We start from the raw sequence: 15,362 nt of genomic DNA, 5'->3' as shown, positions 1-15,362 counted from the left end.
CTTTACACATAGGGCTTTTTTGAATGAAAAATTGAGTTTTGGATTAAATGTAAATTTTCTCAGAAAGCATCTGCCTTCCTCAAAAAAATTTAGTTCAGAAAACCAGAAATTTTTAGACATTTTTCATTTATTTGAGCCATCAACATTTCACTTTTCAGCAGTGTTGAGCTGAAAATGTTTACTTTTTAGTTGCTGAAAACCAAACCATTTTCAGATTTGGGGGGGTTCATTTTTTGACAAAAAGTCAAAACTTGCTGCAGAAAAATACCCTACTTTATACCATCTGAAGTGACCAACAGTGTGAAAAGAGAACTCAAGAAACTGGGTGTGCCTGTCAGACTTGGCACTTAGCCTTTCCGAACCAGTGTCCTGAACATTTACAATCTTGTTTTCTTTTATGAACAGGATAGTGGAGACCTTTCAAGAATATTTAGAAAAAGAGGGAAAAGAAGAAAATTACATTATGAATCTGACCAGCGCTGTGAGCCCAGACCTTCAGCTGAAGAAGGTCATTTCAGTGTGGAAAACTGCCGTGCTAATCAACAAAACATACGCCCGCTCCTACAGCCAAGAGTGAATGGGTCCGTGAATTGTTTCCTGTGGATACCAAAACCAATTACTGCGCCCAGCCTGTAATCCGCAGAGATTTAGGAAGCAGAGTTTCTTTAAGAAGTGAGTCTCAAATCACCAGGCCAATGCATCACTTGAATCAATCAGATTGAAGTGGTGCCTAGGCCCGGGCATTTGAGTGGAGACGTTATGGCCATGACCAGCTCTGCGAGTGTTGCTCTGCGTGTTGCTCTCTGCAAGCGAGTGAATTTCACCCACCGAGAACTACAAATGATGGGCATGATTCTCGTGCCACTTAAGCCTTGTCAACACATAGTGCTTTAACGATAAGGGGAATAAGCGATACCTCTGTAAGTGCATTTATCTGTAAGGGGAAGCACTGAAGCCTGGTAACTAGGGCTGGGGAATGGGACTCAGGCCTTGGCTACACTTGCACGTTATACCACAACAAAGCCGCCCAGAGCCCTCTAACTCACTCCCCGTCCACACTGGCAAGGCACATAGAGCGCTCTGACTCCCTGGCTAGAGCGCTGCTGGTACTCCACCTCCCCGAGAGGGATACGGTTTGCTGCATATTGGGTGAGACGCTGCAGCGTCAGTGTGAACGAGGAGTTACTACAGCGCTCTGACTGCCCTCCGGAAACCTCCCATAATCCCATTAACTGAAGTGGCCTCTCTTGTCTTTGTTGTGAACTCCGGCAGGAATGCGGAAGTGGCCCTTTCAAAGCTCCGTTTCAAACAGCCAGCTGCTTATCAGCTCCGAGAAAAAAACGAACAGCTACTGTTTGCTTTGAGTGAGTGAGAGAGGCGGGGGAGGAAAGGGGGGTCTGAATTTACAAGACAGCATGGTGATGCACTCTCAGCACCCCAAAAACCCGCTCTCTCTCCCCCCACATACACACAACACACTCCACCCCCTTCCCATTTGAAAAGCACGTTGCAGCCACTTGAACGCTGGGATAGCTGCCCATATTGCACTGCTCCCAATGCCGCTGCAAGGGCTGCAGATGTGGCCACGCCAGTGCGTTGGCAGCTGTCAGTGTGGACAGACTGGGGCGCTTTCCCTGCTGCGCTGTACGAAGGCTGGTTTAACCCAAAGCGCTCTAGAGCTGCAAGTGTAGCCAAGCCCTCCGGAGACCTATGTTCTGATCAGTAAAATGGGGGAAATGATACTGATCTGTTACATAAAGTGCTGTGGCATCTGCAGATGAAAAGCGCCAGGTGCTATCATACGGGGTAACTGACACCAGTCTAGGGCATTTTGGTAAAATGATCACACTCCTCACGGACATGGTCAGGCCAACCCAACTTCCACGTGTAGGCCGGGCCTTGTACTGGGCAGTAACTCCACTGGAGTCCTGCTGTTTCCCGCTGTCATTTGCGCCTGAGCAAAGCGCGTGTAAAATACCACCAAATCAGAAAGGTCCTTTGCAGCCACGGTGCTCTCTCTTGGTGCAAGAATGACACAAGGTGCAAAGCAGAGGAGGAGAATTCCCCATGGATAACAGAGCATTAGGCCCCTAATTTTTAAAGTCTGTGGTGCATTATCTCAGACTTGGTCCGAATCGCCCTCCATTGTATTCTAGCTCTTTACTTGGGCTTTAGCAGATGAAATCGTCAGTTCTTTTTGCAGTGTCATGGCATGCGCCGTATCACAGACTCTGTGATCACAGTGGTCCCTTCTGGCCTTACAATCTGTGAGCCTCTGCTCAGTGTTTTGCAGCTACGTGAAATTTAGGTGTTAGAAAAAATATTTGCAGCTATCGTTTTCCGCCTGGCTTTCAATGCAGACATTTCCCTGTGCCTCTCAGTAAACAATGGAACAAGAAAGTGTCACATTCTTCTAGTTATTACCAGGTTTGAAGACTTTGTGAAAGTGAGAATGTGCAAGCGAACCCTGTCCGTGTCTGTACGCGTGTGTGCACTCTTAGGTGTGGGCATTTGGGAGAAAATTATCTTTTCATTCTAGTGAAATGAATTGGACTAGGAATTCTTTTAATAGCGTTTGCCCATTCTGTGAATATTTTCAAAAGATTTTTCAAAATTTCCCCCCACCTTGAATCAGGACAAGACGACGAAATCCCCAAAATATTCACAAACTAAAAAAACCTTGTTTTTCCATTTTGGGTCAATTGAAACATTTCATTGTGATAGCTTTGATATATTTCATTTTTTCTCTTTTTAACCTTTTGTTTTCAGTATAATCAGCTTCAATTCTGAAACAAAAAGTTATTTTGCACCAGAAAACAATTTTTTCATTTCGAAAATCTCCAAACAAAATGTCTTGACAATTTTGAAACATTTTTCTCAAAAAAAAATTTTTTTTTTGAGTCAGGAAAATTTTTGAACCCAGTCCCATTCTTGGTTCAATGAATCTGCATTTTTAAATGAAAAAAAAATTATCAAAGATTTCTCGGTTCCACTTTTTAAGCCTTCTCTGTATAACCCACCGTTACACAGGATACCATCTGTCTCCCTCCTGCCAATGGTTGAACCAGACAGGTAAATGAGCCTGCTACTGCGTTTGGCTACAGAGGTCTTTTAGCTCACGTAGGAGAGGCTCATGCTTTTAGCTCTATATATAATCACAGGTTCAATCTACTGCCGCTAGGGCACATTACACCCACACAAAGAAACTGGATCAGTTTAATTTAAATCAGTTTAAGGCTGAGCTCTTCCACTGATATAAATATGTTTTATATCAATTCATCTTAAACCAGTTGGGAAAACATTTAAGCTGAACCAAAACAAGGCCAGTTTCCATCAGTGTGATATACTGTGAGATGTCCAGTAATTTTTGCAGTAATTTAACTAAATTGATTTTAAAGGTGATTTCAGGCCAAGTCTGCTTTCAAACTTCCACTGGCTTAATTATACTGTTTAGTTAAACTAGTTGAAAATCCTGTGTGAGTACTCTCATTTCAGTGTCAGAGTGGCTTATTTCTGTTTAGCTTAACCCAACTCCTAGTCAGCTTAACCAGAATGTCAGCCTTAGCCTGGAATAAAGATGTCCACACAGGAATTGAAACCAATTTAACATAAGCAGTTTAAAAATCACATCACTGCAAGTTGCTGATGCAGACAGGCCCAAAACTAAATTAGCTGAAGTTGGATTTAAGCAAAATCAATTTTAATCCCTTTTAAACCAAAATCTGAGGCCTGGTCTACGCTAAAAAGTTAGATTGACGTAAGGCAATTTACACTGAGTGTCTATACTATAAAATTATAAGTCGTCCACTACACCAATCTAATAACTCCACCTCCACAAGAGGCATAATGCTTCAGTCAATATAGTTAGGGCAACGCAATGTCCAAGTAGGCACTGCGTTACTTACTTTATTGCCTGGCAGAGGAAGCACCGGGCCTCCACCATCGAGTAGTGGACCCAGTAATGGGCCCCCTAGTAGTGCAACAGGAAGGACGCCCTTGAGCGTTGCCCTGTCACGGGCCACCGGTGGCAGTTGGAGTTGCACCAGCCGGCAGAAGGACAGGACGTGACGGAGGGCGGGGTCCTTGCAGCCCAATGGGAGAGGGCTGATGACGGACATGGTTTCCCCCAGGGTGGAGAGGGAAGGCAACAGGACCGCACTGGGGAGGAAGGATGGGACAGAGGTCAGTACCACCCATACGCCCAGCTCCTCCACCCCCACTGTAAGGCCCTTCTCCACCGCCTCCTGAGTGGCAGCCTCTAATGCCAGGAAGACCATGACCTTCCCATACATTTTGGAGGCTGCCACGATGGCCTTGGGCCTCACCATCCGCACCAGCACCCGCACGTAAGTTTCGACATGGAGCGAGGTGGACACCAGGAGGCAGCGGACGCCGTGCCTCCTAGTCAGCGAGGGGATGGGACCCCAGCCACCAAGGATGGTACCGGAGGTGGCGGTCAGGGTAGGTGGCACATGGAGGGGCTCCATGCCTCTCCCCCAGCCCCCCCACAGCAGCAGAGGTACCGCCCCCCCCAGGACCACAGGTGTTATAGTCACTGAGTCCAAAAGCAGAAACAAACCCCCTCCACAGTGCTGCCCCTCGCAGCAGCCTTCCTCCTCCTCAATGAGGGCAGCAGGCTCCAAGACAGAAGCAGCAGCAAGCAGGTGGCAGCCAGCCAAGCAGGAGGGACCCAGAAATGGTGGTGGGCTCTTCGCTTCTCCCTCCATAGGATGGGGTACGCTGGCTGGGCCCCCCCCCCAACACACATAAAACAGCAGCAGGCCAGGGAGGGCTCCAGCCAGCCAGCAGCAGCAGCCCAGGGAGGGAAGAAGCTCCAGCCAGTATAGCAGCCAGAGAGACGACACCTGTAGTGGTCTTATTGGAAAAGCCTGGGAGGTGCTTGTGCCCACCCACATCTAAAGGCCCCTCCCTTAGCCTAGCGGCTCGAACCCCGGACCTGGGTTCCAAATGAGTACTTGGGACCACCAATGAAAAACAGGTTTGGGAGTGATGGTCAGAGGTTCAAAATGTGGGATCCAGATGGAGACACAATCATGGACAGCGCCCACTGCTCCTCAAAGGTGTCTAGGGAGCCAGCGGATGCTGCCCAGAGGAACGCTGCCCGGAAACATGAGATCAGGGAGGACCGGAAATAGGCCCCACAGTCGCAGAGCACCCCCTTGTCTAGCATCCTCCTCCTGGTGTTTTAGATGGTGACCTTGGCTAGGTCCAGGAGGAGGTTGACGAGGAGGTCTCGCGACTTCATGGGGACACGGATAGGGTGTGCAAAAATGAACAGGCGTGGGGAAAAGTGCAGCCAGAACCTCAGCAAGAGGTTCTGGAGGAGCCGGAATAGGGGCTGCAACCTGGTGCATTCAAGCTAGGCTTGTGCCAGGTTCTCCCTCATGCTGCAGAAGGGGCAGGCCTTGGGTATGGGGGTGAACCACGCCAGGTACATGCCCGTGCTCACGTCTCTGCAAAGGAGCCACCCACTGATGGCCCCAGCGGGCCGTGGGAAGAAGGTGGAATATTGGCTGGTGGAAGGTAGCCCCACCATTTGGTGTCGGGGGCGGGACACGAGGATGAGGAAATGCAATGTGTGGCGCACGAGCGTGTACCGTTGGTCCCTAGGCACGGTTCGGAAGCGAACTGGCTGCAGGGTATGCAGCCGGCTTGAAGTGTGACAGGGTGGGTGCCGGGGGAACTCGTGGAACAGGAGCCCAATAAAAAGGTCCGGAGGGCCTGGGGTGAGGGTGGGCAGGAAGCTCCCTCTCGCAGGGCCCGCTGCAGAAAAATGAGAGAAGTGGGCGATAAGGCTGCCCCCACCTCCTGGAGCATGCACAGGGGAGTCAGAAGGGTGGAGAGCCCCATGAGCCGACCGAGCACCTGGGGGTCCACCCAGTCCCCCCCCGTCGTAGTCCAGGAGGTCTCCAACCCTGGTGGTTTCTGCCAGTACCAGCCTCTGGCACAACGAGGGAGACTCTGCCACCTGCCAACCTGGGGGTTGTGTAGCAGGGGCTCCATAAGGAGGTCCACCCCCTCCATGGCCACAATGGACCTGGTCGCTGAGACCAGGTTCCAGGTCTGGAGAATGTCCTGGTAGAAGACCGGCAGCTTGGAGACATCTCGTGGAAGATTCCTCGGGTGGAGAAAAGGAGCTACCGATTGTATCGGAGCCCTCAAAGGCGGCAGAGGAAGGCGTGTGCCAACGTGCTCCATGCCTGTCTACCTGCACCATAAAGGAGTCTCTGCAGGGCCTGGAGGCAGAAGATGTGGACCTGGCTATGAAGGCAGACCAGGCCCTGTCCTCCTTCCTCCAGGGGAAGACTCAGGACCCCTGCAGAGACCCAGTGCAGTCCTGGCCAGAAAAACTCCAGAGCTGTTCTCCGGAGTTGGGCCAGGATCCCCGGGGCCGGGCTCAGGGTGTTGAGCCAGTGCCAGACCATGGACAGGAATAGCTGGTTCAGCACCAGCACCCTCCCTTCCAGGGAGAGACTCCAGAGCAGTCCCGTCCATCTCTGCAGCTGCTCTCCCACCCTGGCCACCAAATTGTGCCAGCTCGCCGGTGGAGAAGGATGCATGGCAGAAAGATAGCCGCTGAGATAGAGCAGTGGACCCACGTGCCACTGGATGGCTTGAAGCCCTGGTGGGAGGGAGCTCACCTGCCACCCGTCCCCAACCACCAGGCCAGAGCTCTTGACCCAGTTGACCCAGGAGGAGGAGGCCGCCGAGTAGATGGCCCGGCAAGCCTTCACCTGAACCAGGTCGCCCGGATCCTGGACCACGAGGAGCACATCGTCGGCGTACGCCAACAGAACCAGCCGCATCTCCGGCTCCCAAAGCACCAACCCCGTCAACCGCTGGCGGAGGAGACAGAGGAAGGGCTCAATCACCAGAGCGTACAGCTGGCCCAAAAGGGGGCACCTCTGCCGTACTGCCTGCCCAAAGCTGACTGGCTTGGTCAGGATCCAATCGAGCCTGGCCAGACCCTCCACGTCAGTGTACAGCACCTGGAGAAAGCCCACGAATTGGAGCCTAAAGCCGAACACCCTCAGAGTGCCCGGGAGATACCCATGGTCCATCCTGTCAAACACCTTCTCGTGGTCCAGGGACAGGAGGGTGAATGAGCGCCAAGAGGTCCTGGACCAAGTACAGGTTATCAAAGATGGTCCAGCCCGGGACAGTGTAGGTCTGATCAGCATGGACCCCAGCTGCAGCGAGATGGCCTTCGCTATGACCTTGTAGACCATACTGAGGAGTGAGACGGGACACCAGTTCTGAAGGTTGTGGAGGTCCTCCTTCTTCGGCAACAAGGTGAGCACGGCTCACCTGCACAAGAGAGGGAGGACCCCACTTTCCAAGTAGTCAGCCCAGACGGTGACATGGTCTGGGCTGAGGACGTCCCAGAACACGCGGTAGAACTCCACAGTCAGCCCGTCCATGCCAGGGGATTTATTAGTGGATATGCGGCGGAGGGCTTCCAAGAGCTCAACCAGAGTGAGAGGCAGCTCCATATGGTCTCAGTCGCCCACACTGACCGTCAGGAGTTCGGTCCAGAGCACCCTGAAGGCTTTGGCTTCAGTTGGATCCAGGGAGAAGATTCTTGGCCCTTCCACACATCTCCTCCGGATCTGTGAGGGGGGTGTCGTCCTCCGCCAGGAGGCAGGTGATGTGCTTCTTTGTCCCCTTCTTTTTCTCCAGGGCATAGAAGAAGTGGGAGCCACGATCCATCTCCCACAGGAGACAGATGCGGGATCAAATGAAGGCACACTGGGCCCGGCGGTCTTCCAGGGCCTGGAGCTCCTCCCACTTCTCCTGGTACGCTGCGCAGAGGGATGGATCCTCAGGGCTGGTGGTCAGACACCTCTCCAGCTCCAAGACCTCCCGCTCCAACTGCCCTATCACTGCATCCCTCCACTGGCTGGTGCCCCGTGTGTAGTCATGGCAGAAGAGCCGGGCACGCACCTTCCCCACATCCCACCACCACCACACCAAGGGAAAGGCAGCCTCTGCCCTCACCAGGCCAGCCAGAACTCCTGGAAGGATGCCATGAAGCCCTTGTCCTCCAGCAAGCTGTTGTTGAAATGCCAATAGGCCGGCCCCAGCCTCTCTGAACTCAGAGAGGCTGCCATGGCTGCCAGGTGGTGGCCCAAGAATGGAGCCGGCCAGATGCTGGAGGAGTGGGATCATGTCAGATGGAAACAAGATAGATAAATATGGTCCTCCACCTGGACACAGGTAAAGGTGGTATCATTGTCCAGGTGGTGGTCGTGCCAGACGTCCACCAGGGAAAGATAGACCACGATCTCCCTGAGGATGCCCATGGTGGCCTCGCAGCTCTCAAGTCCTGAGCGGTCCCAGTCCTCAAGGGTGGTGTTGAAGCCCCCGCCCAGGACCAGCCAGCCAGGTGAGGACCCAGATAAGTAGTGGCAGCGGTGGTGATGATAATGCTCTCCCTCCGGAGGGGTGGGGATGGGGGGGCAGTCCGGCAGGGCCCCCTTTCCCCACAACAGTAGCAACAGCAGCAGCTTATGGAAGGGGTCCCAGCCAACCGCAGCAGCACAAGGGAGAAAGCTCCAGCCAGCAGGGCAGCCAGAGAGGCGAAACCTGTCACAGTGCAGTGGCCCGCTCCAGAGGGGGAGGGGCAGAAGCAGCCAGGGAGGCTGCACAGAGCTGCAGCCATTCCTGACAGGGCATCAGTCAGGAAAGGGCCTGCTAGTGCAGCCCAGATATCAAGGGCTGCCCAGCAGAGCAAGAGAGATCAGTCTCCCTGCGACCAGCAAGAGAGGAGGACCGGCTCCTGGTAGAAGGAACAGCACCCTGGACAGAACAGTGCTGGGCAGCGTAGCAGGGCAGCGGGAGCTCTGGCTGACCCCTGCTTGACTGCAGGCCTTGAAACAAGGGCTGACTGGGTGCTAGGGCTACAGGAAAGTGTCCCAGTGAAGGCAGGCAGTAAAGGGGAGTGGAGGAAGGAAGCAAGCGGCTGCTGCTCAAGGGTCCCTGGACCACAGCCCAGAGTAGTGGGTGGGCCTGCGTCTCCCTCACCTTTGCCCCACTGGCCACTGGAGGGAGTGGCCATATAAAGGACTTGGGAGATGGGCTACACTAAGTAGCTGCAGTTCACCACTGCGGTGGGACTGAACTGAGGACTGCTGATTCCCCCTGAAGTGGGAAGAACTGAGTTGGGGCAGAACTGGAGGGCTGTGCTCTGAAGAGGATGCTGCGCTCCAAGAGCAGCGTGGGTCCCAGATGGTGGAGAGAGAGCAGAATGGGCGAGTCACCACCTGCAGAGGGCATTCCAGGACTGGACTGAGCTAATTCCCAGGAGCAACCAGCAGGAGGTGCGCTTGGTGAGTCCCAACTTGCTACATGGCTGTATATCCAAAATGTCAAGTCCAGTTTTCTCATAATACGCCCCTCCTCGAAGGTCGTAAAAGTACAATTAAGACATTCACACATGCGCATACACAGTCACACAATAAATTCAGTGGATTACTAGTGAGACCCAGCATGGGTTCAAGGCTTTCAGTTGAGACCAAGCGAAGATCTTCTCACTGGCACCCTCAGCTTTCGCTCCTGAGTTTACCTCATCAGTGACCAATCTTCATGTAATTGCGCCTGGGAAGTGCCATGGTCTGTAGAGGCACAAGCTTTGCAACCGATTGAATTTTCTCTGAATCCAGCATGTCAGTGCTAGGCAGGGATGAAAGTAAGTTAGAGGACTTACCAGTACGCCGGAGTCCTGAGCAGGGGGCGTGGCCTCAATCAGAAGAGGCGTGGCCTTAAATCCCCGGGCCCTTTAAAACTTGATTTAAAGGGCCAGGGCTCCAGCTGTGGTAGTGGCGGCTGGGAGCCCGGAGCCCTTTAAATCACCCCCGAGCTACCAGCTGCAGAAGCGGCTGGGAGCCATGGGGCTCAGGGGTGATTTAAAGGGCCCAGGGCTCCGGCTGCTGCTACCGCAGCGGAGCCCCGGGCCCTTTAAATCACTGAGGAGCCCTGGGGGCTCCCGGCTGCCACCGCTACCCCGGGGCTCTGGACTCTGGCAGAGCTTTAAAGGGCCTGGGGCTCCGCTGTGCTAGCGGCTGCTGGAACCCCGAGCCCTTTAAATCCCCACCTGAGCCCGGCTGCCCGAGCCCTGGGGTAGCGGCGGCTGGGCTCTGTCGGGGATTTAAAGGACCCTGGGGCTCCAGCCACTGCTACCGCCCCGGCCCTTTAAATTACCCTCCTGGGAGGCCAATCTACCATACTGTGGTGTTTACTGTTGGGGCTATGGGCAGGGGCTTCTGCAGCTCTTCCAGTGTTTGGAGCAAAGAGCCATATGGGGACTACCTGAAAGGACCCAGGAGAAACTCATTAGAGTTATCCTTCTCATAGCATTAATAAGGAGGATGAAAATCAGGGCCTTCTTCTGACTCATCCCCCCTCCCTAGACTATGAGACCTTCTGATCGCAGCCACTATTCCCCTCTGCCCTCCCAGCTCCACTCTGAGGGCATAAATCTGACTCTTACATTCCCCATGGTCTGCCTGGGTCTTACTCTGGGTATTCTTCAATAAGACTCTAACCACTGCCTTGCTGTTCTCTGCTTTTTCAACTCGCATACTTCCTGCTTCACCCTCTCACGGTCACACACTTGCTTCTGCATTGCCGCTATCTATGCCGCCTGAGTGAGGGTCGTATCCCTGAGGGTGTCTGACTCTGCCTTTAGGCAAGTTGTTTCTTTTTCTTTCCCAGCTTTATCTGTGTCTAACTCATCCACTCTTGCCTTTAACGTATCTATCTCTGTATCTAATAGTATTGCTACCACACACAATCCCTGTAATGCAGTCTTTTTCTTCGCCTTAAAATTTGGAGTTTCCCACGCTGACCCACATTTCCCATTTCTTAAAGAATGCTATGGGACTGGTGGAAGCTTCAAGCTTCCAGAGACCATTACCATATTCTGTCAAGCTGCACCACAAAAGCATTTCCAACCTTTCCAGATGTTCCCTTTCCTTCTGTCATATTTTCTCCCTTGACCAGGCTACCAACCTTAGTCCTAAGTCCCCATAATGGAATATATCCGTAAATTTACTTGAAGACGAAAACATGGGAATTACAGGTTGCGACCCTGTCTCTCCATCCTCTAGTCCCTATTGCAACAAACCAGTCCTGGGTGGCTTGCCAAATCTGTCACCTGGGAGTATCTGAACCCAAACCTATGGTAATTTACAATTATCTTTCTAGGAGATTTCAGTCAAGGGGGAGGTCACAGCTCCTCTGGCTGATAAATGAATGGTACAAAAAAGAGTGCTTTCACCCAAAGCTCCTTCTTCATTGAGTCTTAAGCACACATGCATATGCAATAGTATAGAGCACCCCAGATATAGTTACCCAAAGTCTGAAATGGTTTTGAGTGGCAACAGCAGGTTTCAGGTGATCAGCCTTCTTCCTAGCTGCCAGGGAGTAAGATGTCAGCTCCTTGCTTGTAGAAAAGCTTCTTCGAAGTGCTCCACATTGCATACTCTTACTTATCTTTCAATAGACTATTCAAATAAACCACATAACTTTTAGTAACCCCTAGTGGGCTGACTATTCTCCTAGCATTAGCAAAAACAACTCATAATTTTATTTATTAGCAAAGCAACTTTTAGTCATAGCAACAGCAATGAACTCACAATCAGAAGCACCCAGCTTCAAGATCAGCTCTCCACACTCCTTCCCATTCTCATGAATCTATTACTTTCTCTATTCTTATTAGCAGAGTTGCAGCTGTTTTGCCTGCTTATGCAAATACAAATGATTCCTGACTGAGATGTTCCCGCTTTTAGTCAATGGTGGCTGTATCCCTAATGTCTCCAGTTATGTCAAGTCCAGTTCTCTCATAACAGGGTGACCTGGCCTCAATTTTTTTGCTCTGCACAGGACTCCCTTTTGTGGCACTGGGCAGGTGACCTGGTCTTTCTGTACCTCAATTCCGCATCTGTAAGGGACAGGGAATTTCTGAGGATAAATACACTAAAGAGTGTGAGGCACTCAGATATTCAGAAAAGGGGATGGGTACAAAGGTATAGAGGGCTATAAATGCAAAAGGAGGGATTGCTGGAGGGGGATTGTAATGGAGTGTCATCTAGTCCAACCCCCTGCTCAAAGCAGGACCATGTAAGTGTGAGAATGGTCCTGCTATTGTGAGGAACTTTCCTAGCTTCTGCACTACCCCAGTGGACTAGGATACCAAAAGGATGTGAGTCCTCACTCCACCTTGTTTTACCTGGAGGCCTGCTTGACCTCAAGGATTCCCCTTCCACTCTCCTGTGAGGCAGAGTCCTCGTAACCCTGACAAGGCTGGGCCCATGATTCCTGGAAAGCTTAACCTCCAGTCTTCTCATGGTCACTTAGAATGGGGCTAGGGTGTCCCCACTCCAGGGTGCTTTCTCCACACAAGGCATTTCCCTGACCCACTGATCACTACATTAAGCTCAAAGCAAATTTATGAAACCGCAATTGTAAGAGGAATAAGGGGAAATGGAAAAGGTTAAAGGACCAAAGAATCTGCCCTAGGGACACAGGGAACACAATAGAAAAGTTCATAGTCTCTTCGCAGCTGTGCGGGAGGGGGGTCACTGTACGGGGAGCTGCTCCCCTGTCTGTCCAACCCCAGACACCTGGAGTCTGCCTGCACTCAGACATCTCTGTCCAGCCCCACCCTCCTGCATCCAGACCTCCACCCCCTGCACGCAGACTACCTCCCACTTAGTTCCCCCATATTCAGACTCCCACCCCAGTGAGCCCCAATCAGCTGAACCCAGACCCCCGCTAAGCCCCACCCTCCCCCACACACAGACAACCCCTGCTGAGCTACAACCACCTTCACCTGGAACCCCTCAACAAGCCCCTGCACATCCAGATCTCCCCACCACACCCAGACCCCTGACTGAGCCACCCACACCCAGCTTGCCCCACACAGAACCCTCTCATCCCACATTAAGTGCTGCCTCCCCCCCCACCCCCGCCACACACACACACACTTGGATCCTGCTGACCTGAGTCTGCTTGCTCTACACCTGGAGCAGGGGCTATGGCTGGGTGTGTGTTTGACTCTGTCCCTCTTGCTTGCTATCTTGTTGTGCCTGGCGTGGAGGGGCAGGCCCAGTCCTTGCATTGTGTCAAGATTGGGTGCAGCCTCACCCCTGAGTCCATGTCCCGGGAGGGGCGGGGGACTGCAGGGTGAGCGCCCACCTCCGTGCAGCCAGTGTCCTGTGCTCCCCACTGCCATACTGTGGGGATTTATTTATTGATAGACAAATACAATATGCAGAATTTTGCAGAATTTTAAAATAGTGTGTGAGAATTTGCATTCTTTTGGCACAGAATTCCCTCGAGTATTTTTACAAGGGGGCACTGGAAGAGCTTGTCTTGTTTAGCCCAATAAACTGCAAGCGGGGTGGGGGGGGGAGATCTGATTGCTTTCTATATATACACTAGGGTGGCAAACACCAGGGAGGGAGAAGACCTATGGAAGCTAAAGGTCACATTGAGTCAAGAAGAAATGGGGCTAAACTGGCCATGACTAAATGTAAATTGGAAATTAAAAGATTTCTCACCATCAGAGGAGTGAGGTTTTGGAACAGCCTCGCAATAGGAGCAGCAGGGACACGAAACTGAGCTGGTTTTAAGATGGGAGTTTGGATTATATGACAGGGTTGCCAGCAAGAGCTGGGGACTGGCCCTCATGACCCACAAGCTCTGTTCTAGTCCGTTGTTTGTTCCTCCACTGAGCCTGGGATAAGGCTCCTGTTGGCAGACTAGCACCAACCTGCACATACAGCAGAGACAAGCACAGAGGGGCGATTCTGCAAACTGGGCTGGACATCAGACATTTGCCATCAGACATAGCACCCTCAGCGTGTTAACAGGAAAGGGCACCAGTCAATGGAGACCCAGGACCAGGGTGTGTGGATACTGTCACGGAAAGGGAATTACAGGGCGGGGAAATAAGCATGGGGGTGGTTGATGGTGGCTCTCCATTGGATGGGATTTTAATCCAATTCAGCCAATCCAGTTTAAATGCAACCTCTTTAGTTAATTTTGATTAATTTTCCTGAGCGTAGACAAAGCCTTCGGAACTTTGGACAATCCCACTCACATGGATGAGAGCAGCGCCACTGTATTGCTCATGGCTGGGGAGGAGGGGGGACTCTTGCCCTACTTCATGTGGCCCTAGCTATGCAATGAGTCTGGATGTCTGCCAGGCAGAGAGAAGGGTTTTAGCTGCTCCTGAACAGAGGCAGGGAGGTAGCTGGGCACTCCATGGGGAAGCCAAGAGATACCACACTCAGATCATGCTGCTGCCTGCCATAGCCCTAGCCATTCTCTCTAGGCAGCGGACGCATAGGGATCACAAACATTTTGTTCACACCGGTGCTAGCTGCATACAGGAAGCACCTGGGCTACAGCACCTTTGTCCTTGTGAAAGTAATGTGGTCAGTAATCTGGCCAGTTAGTTGTGTATACAGGGCTGTGGGAAGTAAAACCTGTGGATGAGACAGTGATGTCACATCTGAGGACTCAAGGACCATATTGGTCCAGCTACTTAGTCTCAATGTCTCCCTACCAGTTCGGAGGGGACAGGACCAAGCAGCTTCTGAGAAGAAAATCAAGACTGGGATCAGAAGTAAAGGAGAGTAAAGGGGTCACCTCTACTTGAATAGTAACTGAGTTCATTCATGGGTTTTTATTAACTAAGTGCAGAGTGGCGTTGTGGTGACTGGGGGTTTGTGGCTGTGGCCTTCAAAAAGTACCAACCACACTTATCAGTGAGTCCCCCACTCCTTGGGACAGCTACCTGGGGTGTAGGAACCCTGAGGCCATACAAGTTCTCATCATCCCTTCCTGACCCGTCATTCAGGAAGCTGTTGGGTTTGGATACAGCATAAAACTTTCTCACTAAATCTTTTACTTTTTTAAACTACCAATGTTGCTGTTTGCATGTAACCACTTCTTCTTAAAGCACAAACCGCTCTGTCCTGAGCTAAAAGACTTCCCTGTTAATCAAGGCTGGAGCTGCTGTGTGGGCCAGTTACCAGTAGAGGGGGCCAGTGTGCTGCACTGAGCAGATGGGGGTCACACTTATTTGAAAACCTAAACATCAGTGGGGTGTGTGTGTGTGTCTGTCAGTGGAGATGGGGCATCTCTTTCTCAAAGCTCCACTCCAGTTCAGCCAGGAGTTTTGGGGCTGGAGGCAGAAATCAGTGTGGGAGATTCTCTGGCCTCAACATGTTTTTTACACCCAGGACACAAGAACTGGGGCCAAAGCATGCTGGGTTGAGGGGATCCAGCTGAGGAATGAATGGCCAGAGGGGACTAAGTGAATGCAGAGTGTG

At 51.9% G+C, this 15,362-nt stretch overlaps 1 protein-coding gene across 1 annotated transcript in view; it reads left to right on the top strand.

The window, feature by feature from the left end:
* Positions 1–2,403, top strand: part of LOC144267066 (E3 ubiquitin-protein ligase rnf213-alpha-like) — a 174,163-nt gene extending 171,760 nt beyond the window's left edge. The window contains exon 74 of the mRNA XM_077820731.1: positions 406–2,403. Coding sequence (XP_077676857.1) covers positions 406–577 — 172 coding nt within the window. The 3' untranslated portion in view covers positions 578–2,403. The remainder of the gene's footprint in view (positions 1–405) is intronic.
* The last annotated feature ends 12,959 nt before the right edge of the window (positions 2,404–15,362 follow it).

This window comes from Eretmochelys imbricata, chromosome 6, assembly GCF_965152235.1.
Source record: "Eretmochelys imbricata isolate rEreImb1 chromosome 6, rEreImb1.hap1, whole genome shotgun sequence".
In the NCBI taxonomy this organism is placed as follows: domain Eukaryota; kingdom Metazoa; phylum Chordata; order Testudines; family Cheloniidae; genus Eretmochelys; species Eretmochelys imbricata.
The sequence above is the reverse complement of the archived record's forward strand: the minus strand, read 5'-3'. Positions and strand labels throughout refer to the sequence as shown.